This window comes from Chroicocephalus ridibundus, chromosome 6, assembly GCF_963924245.1.
Source record: "Chroicocephalus ridibundus chromosome 6, bChrRid1.1, whole genome shotgun sequence".
In the NCBI taxonomy this organism is placed as follows: Eukaryota; Metazoa; Chordata; class Aves; order Charadriiformes; family Laridae; genus Chroicocephalus; species Chroicocephalus ridibundus.
Genome location: NC_086289.1, coordinates 46784435 through 46804697, shown reverse-complemented (window position 1 = coordinate 46804697; position 20263 = coordinate 46784435). Strand labels below are relative to the sequence as shown.

General features: G+C 37.3%; 1 protein-coding gene across 10 annotated transcripts in view; it reads right to left on the bottom strand.

The window, feature by feature from the left end:
- Positions 1-20263, bottom strand: part of DLG1 (discs large MAGUK scaffold protein 1) — a 163111-nt gene that overhangs the window by 121031 nt on the left and 21817 nt on the right. Inside the window, exon 1 of one of the 10 annotated variants that reach the window (XM_063338651.1) lies at positions 15508-16191. The exons of the other annotated variants lie outside the window; for them this stretch is intronic. Within the exon in view, the coding sequence (XP_063194721.1) occupies positions 15508-15537 (30 nt within the window). The 5' untranslated portion in view covers positions 15538-16191. Of the gene's footprint in view, positions 1-15507; positions 16192-20263 lie in introns of those variants that run through there. 10 annotated transcript variants of the gene reach the window in all.

Here is a 20263-nt window from a genome sequence, read left to right as displayed (position 1 = left end):
TTTCTATTGTTCTGACGCCAACAATAGGAAAGTATTTTCTGGGAAAATTAGCAGATTGTAAATACATCTGTATGTCTCCAGTTTCGAAAATCTTCAAGAATACCACAGCCCCGTTAACTTCAGAAGGAAGGTGAAATATTACTTTGGCAAAAAAGGAATTTGATTAATAGTTGCATTTTTAAAACTTGCCCCGCAATGGCATTTAAGCCCAGAACAAGTCCTATGAATAGAAACTTTTCAGTGGGTGTCTGTGATTTTTCTCCCAGTTTATTCTGAGTCTTATGTTAAGTATAAGACAGATCTGGGACATCACTCCAATGAAGTCCCTCATAAGCCTTGATAAGTCAAGCCAAAAACCAGACAAGAATACTTTCCTTCCAGACTGAGTGACCATCATTATGGGCATTTTTATAAACTTTTCTTTGGAGTTATCTTCAGTCCAGAACAGAGGAGGAATATATAACGCCACATCAGAGAAAGAACCCAGAGGTGTCTGTGTTATGATGTCCTCTATATGCAAAAATAATCAGACTTCAAAATATGAGCTGGAAAATAATGACAGATTGAAAAGTGTTCAGAAAACTTCACAAAAACCAGACCTTTCTGACAATTACCACTGGATAGTCATCCTATGTATTCAAAGTGTGATTTCAAAGACATTTAATCATATCATTCAGGTGTCAGCCTCTGCCTCTTAGCAATTCTAATACTATAGGTTAATTTCAGCCAAATTTACTGGAAGGATAGAGGTCTCCAAGGGTATCAATCATTTGCAAGTTTCTTAAAAGTAAGCAGCAGGCAAGGGAATAAGTATCAAAAAATCCCCACCAAAGGAAAGGGCAGAGGGGAAGGGGAAAGCTGCATAAGCAAGAAGAGTCAAAATGTATATATTGAGAAAGATATTAAGAATATTGGGGGGGGGAGGAGGGGGCAATTATAGTAAAATGGTCTATGGTAGCTTTATATTAAAATGTTAGCACACCTTGACAAAAAGTTATAAGAAGTCATGCTTTGTAAGGCAGGTATGAGGCCATTTCATGTTTCGAAATTAAAAAGGCCCAGAGTGAAATCTACTCCCCTTCTTCTGATGTTTTGAAAGTATTTCAGCACTACTGGAACACGCCTTTACATCTTTAGTTTCCACACAAAAAGTTCCTGAGAATTAGAGAGAGGTTATAGAAATGACTATTATGAGACTACTATGAAATCCAAAATCCAGTGTTACTTTATCCTAGCTGGAAACCACCAGAATCAGGAGAACACCTTCAAAACAGATTGAGAAAGGAATGAAAATAAATAGTTCCTTTTGCAAGACTTCAAGTTTGACCCAATAAAGAGAATGTAAATGCAGCAGATAAACTGAAGCCTACCTGACCTTCTCTGTTAAAATTCACTGCAGAAATTAATTTCGTTATATTAGTAACAACTCGGGGTGGGGGAAACAAAACAAAACAAAGGTGACCGTGTTCTGAGTACACTGTATTGTGACTAGAATGTAACTAGGAATCTGAGTAGACTGTATTGTAACTAGAATGTAACTAGGAAATCCCTAAAATCAAGAAGTACCACATTACTTCAAACATATTTAACATGCCTAGAAACTGTGTGTGGTGGGTTGACGCTGGATGGCAGGGAAGCGCCCATCCAGTCACTCTCTCGCCCCCCTCTAGAGAGATGAGGGAGAGAATCAGAACAGCAAAAGCAAGGGGGAAAAAACCTCATAGGTCAAGATAAATAAGTGAAGGGGAAAAAAAAAAAACAACTACACACACAAGTGATGCAAGCCAAATCACTAACTACCTCCCACTAGCAAATCAACGGCCAATCTGGGCAACGGCTACTTTGGAAAGACTTCCCTCCAGCTTTATTGCTGAGCATGATATTAAAAAATATGGAGCATTTTTTCAGTCAGTTTGGGTCAGATGCTCCAGCTGTGTCCCCTCACAACCTCTTGCCCACCCCCAGCCTACTTACTAGCACAGGAGAGTGAAAAACAGAGAAGTCCTTGACACCATGTGAGCACTATTCAGCACCAGCTAAAACATTGGTGTGTTAATCAACAGTTTGTCACAATCTAAAATACAGCACCATATGGGCTGCTGTGAAGAAAATTAACTCCATCCCAGCCAAACCCGGTACCAGTCTGACCTGAAAAGTCCTTTACAATTAAGAACTGCAAGATCAGAAACATTGCTGAGATCACTCTTCAAATAAAAGTACGTGATTATTCTAAAGTTGCCTTTGATATGTTGTTCCCATCTGTCCACAGAGGAGAAAAAAGTATATATATTTAGCCCCAGATAGTTCCATCCAACTTTCAAAAGGATTTCTCGTGAACAACAGATAATGATTCCCAAAGATAAAACTGATAAGACGTAAGAGCCCCTTAAGTAACAGACCTTCTGAAAGACTCAAAAGCATCGTGCCCTTGTCTCATCTCTTCCCCACACCCTCAATGAACCTTCTACCCAGTTTATATTTAAAGTGGATGGACCCTAATCTCAAGTGGTAAAGATTAATAGCCAAGCAAAGTTATACTTTCAAGACTATACTAAGTGATAAAGATTGAATCCAGCAGGGTGTGATTAGCTGGGACTGCTTTCCCCAATGTAAAGACCAGGCTGGAGCAAGGATGCAATTTTTCACTCAGGATTCCTCCCTGTAGGACCAAGGCTGACTAGGCTAAGTTTATCCTGCAAAACATTGTTTTCCTTAAGCATCTATTAGGCTGAGACAGAAGGCTAGTTTGATTCAGACTGTCAGGCAGGAATTTTATTGGAGGGAAGCATGGGAGGAAAGAAAGACAACACCTTCAAGGCTTATTCCAGAATGGATAACGTATGAAGATCCTTCAGTTATTGAAGGATTGCTCTGAATCTGGGTCATCCCACCCTATCTTTGTGAAAGAGCTCCGTCTGGAGCAGCAGTTTTCAGCAGCGGAATACCCTTTAAATGGTCCATGCAATGTAGCCAAGAGAAGTGTCACTGCTGATGAATAACTCTCAAAGTATTAATTAAGCATCTGTGCCTCCACTGGGGAAAAAAGGGCATACAGATTAAAAAAAATAGTGAAAAAGAGGGAGAGGAAATACACTAATAATACATCTTTTATCTGGTGAAGCCCCATACTACTCCAGAATCATTTCAATAGCCATTCATGCTTCCTTAACACAACATCAAGAAGAGACTGCAATTTGACATGTTTCTGCTCTACTGCTTTGATGTAGCACCAACAGAGTAGAAGCTAGTAGAGCCAGGGGAGATGAAGTGCTTGCACAATACTAAAAACTGTTTTCTTTTTTCCACACTGCAGACACTGAGAAGGTTGTTCCAAGAGACAAACGCAAACCAGTCCTTCAGTCAAAAGTCACAAGTCAGTCCTTAGTTCAAACCAGTCCTACTGCTTTAAAAACAGTAAAAACAGATCACATCTCAATTATAAAATAGTTTACTGAGAGCAGGACAAAATCTAGGCAGCAATACTGTTCTGTCGATGCTGTAGTATCTGCCATGCATTTCTGATACACAGAAGACTGTCACTAGGTTCTATAAGAAACAACTGTTTTCAAAAAGACTTTTTCATACAACAAAGTTGGTACAATACTTAAAGGGGAAATTCCCATAGTATATTTCTTCTGTCATTCTAATAGATTTGAACATTTCAAAAATAGAGATGACCCCTTCCCTCTAAAAGGGAAAAGATCCATAATGCTATTATGGACTATTTAACTCCAATGGATAAAAGAATTTGCTAGCCTACAGTTTCAATTCATTGCAACTCCATCACTTTCTCCATCTTAAAATGCAAATCCTCTTACAGGAAAGGACTAAGATTGCCATCTCAATCCAGATGGGAAGGATACTGGCGATCTACACTTTGTTACTAACTGAGAACAGATAAGGAAGACTGTTATTGCCTGCAGGCCACGGACCCTCCTGCATTTTCTGGGAACCTAAAAGGTAAAGAGGAGAGCTGCAATAAAGCACAGAACAGACAGGCAGGCAGAGACAAAGGCTTCGAAAGGCTTCTGACAGAGCCTCTTGAATCTTTCTCACCTAGAAGATAAGGCATAAAGCATATGAGTATTAAATCATAGTTTTTAAGCTTAGTAAAACTTTTCCAATGTTAGCTTAAATCAAACTTAAATTTGGTTTGATTTGTATCCACAGTTTATGAAGCAAACTTTCAAAATACTGATCCTAAACTCAATCCTAGTTATCAACCCAGGAGCCTTTGCATATTAAAACATATTTCTAAATCACAGTACTTCAGCAGGAATCTAGGGCAACACACACACCAGTCCTTAAGAAACACCAGCAGCTGTTGGCAAACTAATTGCACAACTCTTTAAAACTGAGTATTTCTTCTTAGTATGTTTTAGCAAGGTGCAATACCTTGCTACAGAAAATAGTGCCCTACTTCAGCTTTGAAATTACTTCAGAGTCAGGACCCAAATAACTGAGTGAATGTGACAGCATGTTATAGCAAATGTAGGTCATTCTCCCCTTCCCTCTACCCTCTGTTGCCTTTCAAACACCTAAAAAATAGTACTTTATCAAAGAAGATAGAGGAGTTTTTAAACCACCAAGTAGAGGAAAGCTATTAACTCAGAAGAGTTCCAATTTTCAAAAATGAAATTTGGAGAAAACCAGAAAGTATTATTTCTCTGCATAATTTTGAGGTGTTCACAAGTCTTGATTATTGAAAACATTTCTGATCATCTCATCTGAGAAAAGTAGTAATAAAAATCAAAAACGTACAGAGAACAACAGCAAGGATAAAGATACTCAGTGCCTTCCATTTGGAAAGATTAAACTGACAAAGCTCTTCACCTTATAAAGAAAGCATCTGAACATGGGAACACGATATTAGATCTTTAAAGAGATGAATGGCATAAAAAAAGCATACAAAAGCAATTACTAAATATTTAAGACAACACAGGCATTAGCAGACAATTAAATTATCCAGCAGATGTTTTAAGCAACAAAAGAAACTACTGTAGAACTCACTGCCAAGGACATCAAGTGTTCAAAAAGGAACTACAAAGTAGTAAATTAAATGCAGACCAAGGTCTAATAAAAATGTACAAGTGTAATCACTATCTCAGGAAATCTTTAAGATGCTGGCTGCTGGAGTGGAACAGTAACTGAAGTGGGCACATGTCTTTTACTTACAACATCAAACTCAAAAAGAGAGTCCTAGGCTACATGAAGATTTTGGTCTCGTCCTGTACATGTTTTTTCCATACATTATACACTCCTCAGTTTCTGTGCACCAACTGTTTAGAAGAAATGAAGAATTTTGCATTATTGTTATTTTGTCAAAGTAATTCCTTTTTAGTCATTAACCAGAGGTTACATATATCTGAAGGTGACTTCAGGTAGTACATAAGAATCATGTCTCACTAACCTAACAGAGAAGGTATTTTTGATAGGAGTGCAGGCATTTTAAACTTAGGAAGCAGAAGAGCAGATTTTTTGCTCTTTCCCTACAGCATCGCAATCTGATCCATCAATAAAGCAGTCAGGTCACAACAAAGCAAATTTCAGTTCCTTTACTTCAATTCTTATGCCACTTCTACCACTAAAAAGAGGCTGTGTGAGGCAATCAAGGAATTCAGAGATACTATCCTCATAAGAGGTTAAAGAAAAAATCTTTCAAGAGCAATTTTGTACCTGGAAACTCACGTCCAGTACAATCCTATAATTTTCTTTTCAAACTATATTTCCAACTCTAGTCAAAGTGGCCTTATTAATGCTTGGCACTTGAACATAAGCATGAAAGCCAAGATGCAAGAAGGACTTCCGTCAACTAAACCAGTGCTAAGAGACTAGTAACTCCTAGAAAAAAGAGTAGTTGTTTGAAGCATATTTTGAACCTGTACAAGCTACCTGTTGTGAAATCAGCTAAGATTTAACTTCCGCAAATTCTGTTACACATTATCCAGAACTAACACAAGGTACAACTGAATTAAACCAATAGGAGGCAGTAAAGAAGAGGAAAAGTATTGCTGCACGTGAGAGATTGACTGTATCAGCATTTTTTTGGAGAACAGTCCAGCATGAGGAAAAGCAGAAAGGTTTAACCAAGGGATAATTATTGTTACATACATTAAGTGCAGCAGCACACTCAGCCCCTTTAGCAACACCAAATCAGCTGGAGAGTAGTTAGTTCAAGATGGGAGAGACCCTTGCCAATTGAACTCTCACTTAACTTTTGGTTCATGGTATTTGACAGTGCTTCATTTTTAAAGAGTATATATTTGCATCACCTACTACTGGCAGAACATCAGAGACTCAGATCAACTCAAGGCTTCCACTGGGCATCTTGAGTATGGGTTAGAGACACTAATACAATGACAAAACAGGAACAACAAAGGGAAAGAAAATTACACAAGGTTTAACACACTTGTGCATTATAGTGTCTACATAAGCCATATAATACTAAAGGCGGGTCAGACGGTTTTTGCATTTCTCGTATCTTTATTTGATATTATAAGGGAAGTCATCATACAGAGTTGAGGAAACTTTCATAATACTTGGGTTGCTGAGGACACACAAGAAGTTTAAAAGTTAAGGAGTTTAAATTAAGGAAAATGATACAAACAGTACGTGCCGAAGTTTTCAAAGGCCCTTTAGAACGTTTCTTAGAAAAAAATAGAGATCACAAAACCAAAAACTGTTTAGTGTTGCCAGTTCTCATATCACAGGAAATCATTACCTAGGCTAATGAAGGGCTGAGATAATAATTTTAAAAAAAAAAAATTACCACATGCATATTTTTTGTAGTGGATCTGGAAGCATGTTAACTGTATAAAGGAATTCCCCAAATAATATAGGAATAGAAAAAAATACAGTAACATCAACCAGAATTTTACAGCTTCATGATCAGCAAACCAACAACTTAATTCTAGTTCTGTAACCTGTACCCTAACTACAGTTCTGTGATCCTCCCTAACTTTCCAAAGGACCTCCTCATGTATTTCAAATCTCAGAGGGCTAAGAAACCCTCGCCAAGTTCTCAAAAGCACAGATAACCACGTTGTCTTGCTTTTGTCAATCTGAGGAAAACACTTTATAAACAGTAGAGGGCAGCATTTCTCCATTTCCACTCGAAAGCATTTCTCTGCTTGCTAATAGCAGCATTCAAAGATGAGGATGTAAAACACAAGGGCTTATAGTATACTATATTCCTTTTTCCAGAGTCTTCATTTTACAGAAATACACTCTACAGCCTATAAAGACAAACCAAAAAATACACTATGATATCCAAGCATCAGAATTAAAGTAGAGACAAAGCCAGAGAACACAACAGTCGGTTCTGCCAGAAAGTTTTTCATTTCCTTCATTATAGTCACAATCTGCTAGCGAAGTTGTTCCAACATGCTGTTTATAAATTGCAGTGCACTGGTGAACCAATGCACAAAAACTCATTTTGATTCTATTCTCTGATGGAACACATAAAGAAACATTTTAATTAATGTGAGGAAAAAATAAAGGTTTTTAGATTGCCAGTGAGTACTCAGGAAGTTGAAACAATCCTACTTTGAAATTAACTTTCCTGTTTAATATTATTATATACGTACTTTTACAATCCTTTTGACAGGAGAGTTACATTAGAATAAGCTACAAACAGTACTTACATGATTTTAGATGACTAACAAACCTTAGTTTTGGATACAACCCAATCTGATGCTTTTCCTTCAAAATTACACAAAGTGAGATGGATTTTTCTGCTAGGTCTCTCAAACAACCTAAACCCACGGTAAACAACTTAATACGATCTTTAAAAATCATCCAGCTACACCATAATGAACTCGTGTTATCTACATTATTGTTATAAAAGGATTTTATTGAACCAATTACTTTAGTAGCAAGGAAGCTTTTGATTTCTAGCCTTCATTTATTTTGGCTTAACTCTTACTGTTCCCATTTTAACATCTTCTCGTTTGAAAAGTCATTTGCCATCTTTTGATTTTGGAAAAATATTCCATACATCATCAAGACAAGCTCCTCCCCTCCCCGGCTCCTTCCCAGACAGCACTCCCCTCACCGGTCTAATAATACTATGTATGTACAATGTACTGTACATGTAAAATTATGTGGCTGTGTATGTACAATTTGGAGTGGCATCTATATAACACTGTATAAAACCCAGATCCTCAAAATACTCATATTATCTCCAAGGAGTATTTCACGATCAATCAAAATAAGGTGAGGAATAAGAGTTATAAAGACCATGCCACTTCTAGCCCAACTTCAAGCTTTTCTCCAGTCACCTGAACTCCAGTTACTTGCATAAAACCAGTTGTGTACATCCAATCCTGTAAATAACCTATTAGGAAGTGAGGAAATAGAAAAATTGATGCATTTCGCATTATACAACAGATGATGCTTATTTCCAGGAAATTTTCTACAAGCAGATTTTAAGATGCATTTATCAATAATGGGTCACGAAGACAACCACTCCTCCTCATCTTAACTGGAATTTTTATAGCATATAAAAAGTCAAACTTCAACAAAAAACCCCAGTGGCTAGCTAAAGTATTCCTTGGCCATTTTCTTAGCATGAAAGCTGCAGGTAAATAAGTTTCAGGTAATAAAATAGTCCTACTTTTGCCTTCTTGAGTTAGAGTTATTATCAATCTTTATTACAAGTAGCAGCAGAAAGAAGGTTTGGTTTTGTAGGGGTCTTTTGTTTCTTTGTTTTTGGGGCAGGTGTGTGTGTGTTTTGGGTTTCTTTAAGTACACTGCAATAGCATCATAACTCTAGACTGCAGGATTATAACAGAAATTTCTTAGTCTTTTTTTGAGTGGGTTTTTTGTGTTGTTTATTTTGTGTTGTGCTTTTTTGGGGTTTTGGTTTTTTTTGAGGAAAACTATCTGATTTAACTACTATTGCATTTTTCTAAAGTAAAGCTAAAGCAATCAAAGCAGATTTTCAGACTCAGTCATGTAATAAATAGTCACATTTTATCACACGTGAATGAATTATTTTTATTTTTTTTCAAATATAAAAATAGCAAATTGAAGAACAAGAAAGAAGTCTCCTTCTGGGTAAAACATTTACAAAGAGATACAGGAATATACTCTAAGTCAAACACCCATAGTTTTGAATTTACTATATACTTTCAAAGAAATAATGAATGTACAAAAGTGAAAGACCATCTTTTAATTACAAAAAAAAAAAATAACCAAGTTCATCATTATAACACTCCAAGGACTTCAACAGAGTTATCACAAAGAAAAATAAAAACCAAGTACAACAATGTAAGCAGCAGGACTGTTCATGCTTCAGATTCACTGCTACCACATTTGGCCAACCCACCACCCCAGCAGTTGCGAGAGCCCAAGTCAGAAGAGCCCCTGTAGTCTGCTTAAGAGAAAAGCTCTGGAGCTTGAGCTACGCCACTTGCACGTTATCTATCACATACACAACATGCAAACAAAGCATTCCTCAGTGGTGCTGTCTTCACCAGGTAACAAAGGCACCCCAAATGTGAGTGGCTAAATGCAACTATCACACTATTTTTCCAATAGGAAAGAAAGAATAGGCCACAGAGGAATGAAAATTCACTGCAATGGAGCATTCCATCTCAATGGCACATTTGAGCAAAACTTGAATGGTGGCTGGCACACTCAGCCTTGCCAAGATAAGAAAGGAGCAAAAATGTCCTCAACATATATTATATGTGGGCACAAGTAAACTCACTGTTAGAGAACACACAAAGACCAAAAGAAGGAACTAATCCTTGTTCTCACGTTTTCACACAATGGAGGGGAGGGAATCATTCTTCCAGGCAATATGGATTTGTCACTAAAACACCCAAAGGACTGTTCATTCTCTGTTGGGCATTTAGATGAGTCTACCCACATTGACCTTTAAGACAGCAGCCCTCAGTTACACTTTTAGTATGTATTAGAATTTCATTAAAGGATGTCCTTCCCTCCTCCAAAGCCAAGATGTAGCAGCGTATGGTTTTCAAAGAACCATGTCTTAAAAAATAATAAAAAAAAAAACACCCACAAGAACAACAACAAAAAACCCAAAAAAACTGCAACAAAACCTAACAAAGCTGTTTATCACTTAAACAGTGATAGTCTCCACCTGTACCTGAAGACATCTTCAGCATTTTCCTTTTTTTGGTCTGGTATATACCAGTCCAAGGAATAAGATTCAAGGAATGTTATTAGCACTTATGAAAGTATGAGTAATACCCACTGACAATAAATCAGGCTATGATTAAGCCTTGAATAAACTGTAAAAACACCTCATGTTAACAAAGCCTTAGTGCAACTTACTGCATTCACAGAAGAGAAGTGATCAAGCACGGTGCCGGCTAGTAAAATCAAACTGCCTAGTGGCATACCAGATAATCAGCCAGTGAGCTCAGCCATCCTGAAATCTCACTTCAAGTAAGAGAGGAAGCCTTTTGTTTTTCTTGCCATCAAGAAATCTAAATACCTCTGCCTACTGAAGGAATCGTGCTGGAGACCGTATGTCCAACTATGAACAACCCTACATTTATTCACCCACTGTTTTCTCCCACTGTTTTCATTACAACAGGAAACTATGCCAAAGCCGTTCACTCTGAGGGTCTGGTTTCAAGAGCAGCAGCCAAAGAGAGCAAACATTTTGATTCTGCTGAAGAGGGAACCGCTGCTCTCCACCCCTTCTTCCAAAAGTGTTGAGCTGTTATGTCTTACCATTTCACCTGCCTTTTCACAGGCAGTTAAGTCAATTTAACTGCTCAATACTTTCCAACTCTCCATTCCAGCAGCTACCTTTTCCATGAGCTGCTTTCACTCACTAACCAGCAGAAATCCAAAATGCACACATCAGCTTCTACTAGGTTCTTTGTCACTCTTGGTGTCCTTACTCATCATCTTCAAACCTATTCATCTTCAAAACTCAGACAAGCCGTCTTCGGTTCTATCCATGGAATCTGAAATGCAGTACTAAAGTTCTTTATGTACAACTTCTGGATTTAACCAACCTCACGCTATCTCGTGTTGCAATGGGCTTCTTTATTTGCCATGTAGGGCTTAGAAGCGTGACCTCTTGCCAAAATCCATTCTGTGTATTAAAACTTCAAACTTTTTAAAGGCTTGTTCATGATCATGCATACACACAGCTGGGACATGACTTCTCCTGGCCCGACCACAAGATCAGTATTCTCTGCTTGTATTACTCATTGTTTTTATCAAATAACCTTTAAACCCACCTATGGTGTACATTATTCACACACTTGGTCTCCTATTCCAAATGAAAGTTGTCCATTCCTTTAGTCTGCAGACAACCATCCTTGATTTTGACATCTACCAACTATCTTAGTAGGCAGCTGTTTCTTTAGCACTACGTTATACTTGAAGACTACGTGCAAGAGCAATTTCATACCATCTGCTGACACTGCCAACATCAGTGATGCACAATTTTTTTCACTTTCCAAAGTTTTTATGATGACTGATTCTGCACACATTTCTTCAACACTATAACCAGATGGCATATCAAATCCAAGTGGTGTATTATTAGCACTACTCAATTGGCTCACCAGATAACTACGATTTAAATGCAATCCAATCAAACACATTTGGAAAGCAATTTGTTTAGTGATGACATGAAATGCTGGCAAAATGAAGTTCCTTGCCAAAACCCATCATGACACATAATTCTCATGTGCCAACTTGGAAGGGCTATTGTGGATTATTTAGCTCTCTCAAGCTTTTAGCATAATTATTTCCCATATAACTGTTTCCATCTCCTCTACGGTTTTAAATTCATGAAATTCTATATTTTGTTCCTCCAATTAAAGAAAACATCCTCTCTTGGGCCCACCAAGTAATTTCTGCATCAAGTTTACACATAAAAGCCTAGATTTTAGTTGTTTCCTTTTTCACACAATTGCATCTATCATATTTTATTTCCTACCAACATCAGAGTTTTTAGTTATGTGCACAGTACCTCCAGAAGGTTAAAACTTGCACTGTAGCCTCTCCTTATGCTTTTTCAAACACTTGCTAGATCATATCTGGAATATCACAGAATCATAGAATCGTTAGGGTTGGAAGGGACCTTAAAGATCATCTAGTTCCAACCCCCCTGCCATGGGCAGGGACACCTCCCACTAGATCAGGTTGCTCAGAGCCCCGTCCAGCCTGGCCTTAAAAACTTCCAAGGATGGGGCTTCCACCACCTCTCTGGGCAACCTGTTCCAGTGTCTCACCACCCTCATGGTGAAGAACTTCTTCCTAACGTCCAGTCTGAATCGTTCCATCTCTAGTTTTAATCCATTCCCTCTAAGTCCTACCATTACCTGACATCCTAAAAAGTCCCTCACCATAGAGGGCTAGGTGTTCATCACAAGGGTGACTTGTTTCAATATAGAAACAAGTACTATGGTAGAGAGCCACCAAGATGGTCAAGGGGTTGAAGTACGATGAAGAAAGGTTCAGGGAACTGGGTCTGTTCAACCTGGAGAAAAGGCAGCTTTCCAGTAGCTAGTAGCAGCCCTCTAATGTCCAAGAGGAGGCTACCAAGAAAACAAAAGTTTGGCCCTTGTTGTGCACAGCAGGAGAGACAACCTTAAAACTGAGACAGGGCAACGGGATTCACAAGACCTAAGCAAAGCCCTAAGTAACCTTGTCTGAATTTAATGCTGACCTTGCTTTAAGCAGGTGTTGGACTAGATCACCTCCAATCCAGGAAATTCTGTCATTTCCTTTTGCACTTGCAACTGGCAGGTGAGGAGGCACAAGTCTCTTAAGTTGAGGGTAATAATAACAATGGGACTCTCTGAAATACAGTACACTGCATACCAAGTGAGGAAATCTGCAGGAATCACACAAACCCAGTGTCATCTTTCTAACTTCAGTCACACTGGCTGTAGTTGTGCTCCCATGTAGCCTCCCACCTTGCACAGCCACATCACTGTGCTTGTCCAGAACAGAGATGACCCAGAACTTATGAGGGCTTACGATTCTTAACAACTTGGAATAAAAACCTTCATCTTTCTCCCTTGGTAATAGGCTGATGCATCATACATGCTTCCCTTCTCCCACGATACCAGGTTTTGGCTATTGTCAGAAACAAAGTACTGGACTAGACTGATACTGCTCTGGTAGAGTCCAAGCGGCTTGCTTCTTTGCTTCTTTTATACCATATTTATTTCAAAATACAATCTCTTGCAGTGGTCTTACTAGACATGCTATTTGAAGAAATTTTACATCACTTTAAATTCAACTGTTTTACTGGACAACAAGCTACAAATGACTGCTCAAAAATTGCTTTTCTGGAAAAATTAATGAATTTTCATATTCTATATTTTTAAGTGCCATGAACTCATTTAAAACTGTTACTTAAATAAAAATCATTACTGTAAGCTCAGCCCACGTGCCTGCTCTTAATAGTATCCATGGTTGCAGTGATGCAAATTTGCCTACCTACATCAAACCAAATGTGCCCACATAAGGAGGAAAAAAAAAAACCTGTATTAATCAGTACACTTTGCACTAGATTAGGGCAAAGTAAACCACATAGACCTTAGAAGGCAGAACAGAAAGTAGTTTAAGGAGCTGTTTGCCTATCGTGACTAGAGCTTAATTCTGAACTAAGTAAAACAGAATTACCAAAGATCAAAATATGAAATATTTCTCAAATTCAGTATAAAATTTATCTCACTAGAAAACAGAGTAACAATTGTTTCAAATTGTTTCCACCTCGAGGTGGAGAAGGGGGAAGCATCTAACACTATTACTAATCCTGTGATACGTTTCTTTAATGCTGATTTCAAAATTGCCTTACATGCATTCATTTTCCTTTACATCTGAGAAACAGATTTATGCACAAAATTAAGGAATGTATTTTTCAGGAGATTACAACTTTCAAGTCATGAGATGTACACATGTTCACAGTCCTTTTATAAGCCCCACTTTAAACAAACAGCTTTAGTTGAAGCTGCAAGGTACAGCGGCATTTAGTTAAATGAGGCCAAAACTTCACATGAAACAGGCAGGAAGGATTAAGTGCTGAAGACTCCAGGTGGAAATGCATAATCAGTCTAAGCTCATCTAAGACTACACTGTGCAGAGAGGATGATCTCTTCCTCTCCCGTGCAGCATTTCTGTGAGCAGTCTTGCTCGTTTAGCACTCAGAGCTAGGCTAATCATACTAAGAAGCAACACTTTTTTCCCCAGAATACATTTTCTGTTGGCTTAACTTGCCATGTAAGTTTTCTTTCTGCTCTTAGACAAGTAGATATGAGAAAGTAAATAAATGCACAAAATAAAGCTAAAGTTGAGCAGTTCCATTATAAAAATGACAGCACTGCCCCTCCCTTTTTTAAATAAGTACAACAAAATTAAGGTGCATATTGATATAACCAAAGTCAAGGAATTAATAAGACGATCCGAACCTCACTGTACAGAAGAGAATATTTTAAAAGAAATAAAGCAGACATGCCATAAGTTAATGTAATTAATCAAACACGATTTTAAAGGGTAAGTTCCACTTCCAAAAAAACCCAACCAACAGCTCAGATACCACAAAGACTCCTTTGCTGGTGAGAGACAAAGTAACTTCTCCCATTCCAATCAGCCTGTGCTTCCTTGTGTCAAACAGACTGATAAGCATCTCGACATTTTCTTTTATAAAAGCTATCACTAAACCCATATAATATTCTCGAAGACATTCCATTTTATTCTACTTCTTGAGAAGGATGTTTGCATGAAGAAGTTTTATGGTTTCAATTTATCCAGAAAAATGCTAGAAGTCAAAGTAACTTGTTAAAAAAAATTAAACCTGCAAATATTTGAACATCCAGGGAAAAGAGACCAATACAGAAAAATAAAAAGCTTCCAAAAAACCAAACTCACCATGTCAATATTTCACAAGCACACTACTAATACATTCTGTTTATGCATCAGATTTTATCTTTAGCAGTTGCAAGAGGACTGTATTAAAAACAATCACACACAAAACTTTGTCCTAGCACAGAAGTAACGACGCTAAGCTATCCAGGCGTCTTCATCTCAAAGCAGCAAAATGTCAAAATTACAAAGCATCTTGAAATATATCCATCCCTAACACAAATTATTCTCAGATGCATCTTATTCTCTTTGATGATTATTTTAAACATGTCCCAATAAAGGTTATGTAAAACATCACTTGGAATTCCTCATTCTGGAATAAAAAGCAAACAACTTTTTTAGCACATTTGAAGAGAGTGAGTTTCTGTAGAAAAGAATCTTACTGCAAAATGACAAAAATTCGTCATTCTACTACACTTGAGTTTTTCAATATGTGTATAATTAGCTCTTAGAAGAATTAACATCTATGATAGTTCTTAGCAAAAACTACAGAATTTATTTTGCAATCTGTGCAGTTAAAGTTAAAAATCAACACTAGAAAACCATCAAGACATTTTCATTACAGGTAGACAAAAACTGGAAGAAAGATTCAACAAGAACTTTCAAGATTGTAGGCATTAATCAAAAGCTTTATCATCTTACCTTTGTTGTTACAATGCATAAGCAATCCATCGTTTCAGCATAGCAGGTATCTTTCCAAACATTTAAAAGATTTATTTTCAATCACAGCTAAACAGCATCTCAACAGAACGGGAAAGAGCACACTTATTTAATAGTCAAAACAGTAGAATGTGTGCCAGGTTTCCCTTTGGATTCATTCAGAGGTAGAAACACCATGGAAGAAAAAAAAAGCAGTGAGCTAAAATACAAATGCTTTAAGTTTCATGAAAGATTCTTAACCTATTATGATTATCTACGTCTGAAAAATTTAAATTTGTCCTTGAAAATATCCTACAAAAGATGTCAAATCCTCTTCCATACCAGTTAAGTACCTCCTCGTATTCTATTTCATATACTCCTCTTTCAGGATTACCTAACACATGAGCATCATAGGGAATCATTTGATGAAATGCAAAACAAAATTATTTTACAGCAAAAAAATCTCAATCCAGCTTTTCTTAGCCGGTTACAATTTCTAAAATGAAGCGTTTGTTCAAAAATAGTTTTGGTTGCAAGTAAGTATTTTTCCTCTAACGTCATTTCAGCATTTGCAGACTGCAAAATAACTGATTTCTTAGGCAGTAATGAATGGAATATTCCATGTAGAACAGGGAGAAATGAAAGTGGCAAGGAAAGAGTAATGCATATTGCAAGAGAAATGCTATTTTGAGCCTCGAATTAACCTAGAATTTCATTTCCTTTTGTAAGGCTATAATGCAGTGACAAGGCGAAGTTTGTATGTGCAGGCATTGTCTTCTCAGCCTAATTAGCACAGCTGGGAAAAGTCAAACACTTGGGCACAAAAAAAAACACCCCTTCTAGGTACTATGAAAGACTAAACTGTCAGTTTCGTACATTGCTAAGAACCATATTACATTAATTTCCCCACAAGAGGCACTGAAAAGAACTAGTTAACTCAGTTTCCACTATCTTGTCCTATTAGGTCTCGCACCAACACCTTTGCTACAAACACAATGAAGTATATTGAAAAAATTTAATAAATTATTGCAAACTATTAAATATCATCTGCATCATTTTGCTTTTAGCACAAGATGTACAACTACCCAAACCAATTAGATTTCGCATCAGTAAACAACTCTAGAATATACTAAGCATGCATTTAGAGCATTCCCACTATTCACTTTAAGTTTCCTGCAACTTTACTCTGCTTGATTCCCTGACCCTGCCATACATAGAGGGGAAGGCATGGAAGAGAAAAGAAAAAGTTAAGAAATAAGGAAACTGTTCTTTTTTTTAATTTTTTTTTTTAATTTTAATTTTGCAGGTAGGTGGTGTGTTTACAGAGCAAAGAGAAAAAAAGGACATTGCAAAATCCTTCTCTGATTTAAAAAACAAAAAAAAACAAACACCAAACAAAACAAAAAAACCCACACAAATATCCTCCCAAAAAATAACCTGAAAACCAAACCACATCCAAAAAAACCCAAACAATTAAAGAAAAGCTTGACTGCACACTAGTAAAAATAATCCCATTCACCTTGAATGGAATTTCAAGGTAAATCTTACACCATTCAGCCACCAAGACCAGGATTTTCACCTTGTGTGTCCAAGTCAAGCCAGAGAAACTTTTCATTCCCATATTGTCTATAAAGTCTGTGAAGAATTTCTATTAATGAACATGTAGGTGAAGTTTTCCCTGCTGCAAAGCATCAGTGGAAAAAAAAAATAATGCATCTTTACAATTGATAAGGCTCAACCCATGTAAAAGTCTAAAAGTTCTGACTTTAGAAAGCAGAAAAGCAGGGCACCAGTTAAGCTGATGCTTTGTCTTCTTTGTGAGAGGAGGAAAAAAAATAATAGTTTACTCTCATAACTGAATGGACACAAGGTACCCCACATAGAAATTATCCTTGAATTTCCCAAGTCTTCTGTCGGGCAGACTATAAAGGCCAGAGAAACTGATTAAGTGCAAGTATGCAAAAAGGTACTCGTAAAGAAAGGAAATGTATTTTTAGGTGGCTTAGCACATGTCCAGTGTCTTGCCCAGAAACATCTCCAATGACTAGTCCAAGACATGCAGTCAATCCACATGTATGTTTCTTGCACAAACTTCACTTCAGGAGCACACATAAACCCTGCTTGTCCCTCATGCTCTGTCTACAAAGGGCAAAGATCACTGATACTTTCTCAACACTTAAATTTCTCTCAGCCACCGTGGTTCAAGATTAAGCTTCTGCAGACTAATCCTGGCTACAACAAGCTTACATTCAGGAGCAACCACTTTCTTCTTTTCCCTCACCTTTTTATTCTCTTGCCTTCTTTGGGATTCTTTCAGAACCCAGGATCATCCTCACACCATTTTTTCCCCTCCCACTCACTATCATCCTTTTAACAAGACCTGAGGCCCATTGCTTTTCCCATAGAAGCACATCACTTCTTTCAGGTTGCCAATGCAGACTGTAATGTGGAAAGAGACCGATCGAAAGGTGGGAAGAGGCATTTCTTAGTTGAGGATTTGTGGATTAGACTGCTTATCATGAACAGGCACACTAAACATGTCAGCGCAGACGGCACAGAGAAGTCTCATAACAAGCATGCTTGAAAAGTCATAGCACATCCACTGCATGGATCAGAATAGCATGGACAACCAAGCTACGTTAGAGCCTTTTACCAATCAATGCACCACTACGATGATCAAAAGCCCTCCCTGGCAGCTGTTTGCACAGTTCTCTGGAGACCCATCTTCAGCTAAGCACAAACAACAGAATGGCCACCCAGAGAGAGACACCAATCACACATACCACACTTGTAGAGCAAAAAAATTTGTAGCAAGCACAAATACACGTTTTCATAAATATAGCACACAGATGCATAAGCACCCAAAGAGGAGAGCACTGTACATAAAGTTTTTCCTAGCCTGAAAGCAGTTTCTGCAGACTTTTCATTGGAAATTCTGCACATTGAAGAAATTAATAGATTTGAAAAAGATTGACCAAGACTCAAACGTTCATGAGGTTTAACATTGTCATGAGAAACAATTATATAGGTTCTTGAAGGTAAATTTTAGAAGTCCTCGAATGAGCAAGCATGTGTTAAATTTTAGAGCTCAGAAGACAGTTTTTTTCAAAATAAGAACTAGGTAAGGAAATGAAAACTAAAACTACTGGAATTAAACAATTTAATAAAATAACTTAGAACCTTCTTTCCCTTAAATTTTATTGAGAGAAGCAACAGAAACATATTAAAGGACACACCAAAACTTGAATCAAAATAATGAAATGCATAAAAAGCCCATTTTTTTTTAATACACTGAAGAGTATGACATTTCCACATAGTGCCGTTAGCCATTAAAATCACTATTATTCTACTGAACTTGTGAGAAGCATTGCAACCTGTTCACATCATTCATACTTATTGAAAATAAACCTTGCTGTCCTGTCAGCTCCAAGTGATCTCAGTAACAATCAGCAACAACCGTTCTGCACAGTTTAGCCATCAGGAAAAAAACGCAGCACTATTTGTGGCTTTAATATTAAAAAACAAAGGATGATTCTCATGTGAGAAACACAAAGGAAAGAGGTATTTTTTTCTTGCCTCAAATTATCTACCAATTCTTTCAGGCTATGTTTGGCAATCACTTTTTGTGCCGTCACAGGCTTCTTTATTTTCCAGTGTGAGAGATCTGATCTACAAAGGCATCAGATAACTAAATAAAGGAAAACTCATGCAGAGATAAACAATACATAGAAATAAATCATGCAAATGAAAACAATACTTTGGAAAATACTGATTTTGCAGATAAATAATTTCTTCATCTACCCACAAATTTAAAAGTGCATATGGTTATTTAAATGCTAATTTGCCCTCAGACTCTATGAGAAAACCTGCATAAAACACACAGCTGTCACAGGTGTAACCAGAGAAGCAGGCTCAGCTCAGCTTTGCAAGGGTATGTCAATTGCCTGACCTCAGCATATTTGAGGAGACATTTCAAAGACTCAGGAAAGATCAAGCACTATCATCACTGCAAGTATTTTCTCAGCTCCTTTAGTAAAGAAGGCATTAAAATTGTAAGATGCTGTAACTTAATTTATCTAGCTACCTTTGAACCTGTCTGCAAGATGTAATTATTACAAGTTAAAAAAACATAATTAGATACCAAATCTACATCATTGTTGTAAGTTCTCTATTTACTTCTGAATTGAGAAAGAAAAGTTTTTTAAAATAGCACATTTTTATTGCTTGTGTACGCATCCTGAAGCAAGAATGGAGTTTTTGTTTGTTTGCTTTTGCATTCAGTGTGACAAGAAGGATGCCTCTGGAAGACTTTTTTAAGCTTTGGTTCAAGACTCTACATTCTTTTATTTACAAAAACAGCCTAGATTTCAAGAATTGAAGGCAAAATACATAGCAAGCCAAATACCATTTCCCCACTGTAAAGTTAACACAGAGAAGGCAATGAGGCTCCTGAGTGACCCAAGACTATACACTGCTAGGCACTCGTATAAAACAAACACATCATTTCTGCAGAAAAGGAGCTGATATAAGTAATGGGCAACAGATACACAGAGTTACAAGCACAAAGAAAAAACAGTATGACAACAGGGAATACAACAATCAGACACAGCATATCATATCATCAACCTAGCCAGTACTGAATCTTTGTAAATATTAAGGCAAAGATGGTATTTGAAAACAGTGCAATAGGTCTGGGATTGTCCCAGGAACAGCTTGCTGTTATGACAGGTACGATTGCCTGCATTTGTAAAGGCCAGGT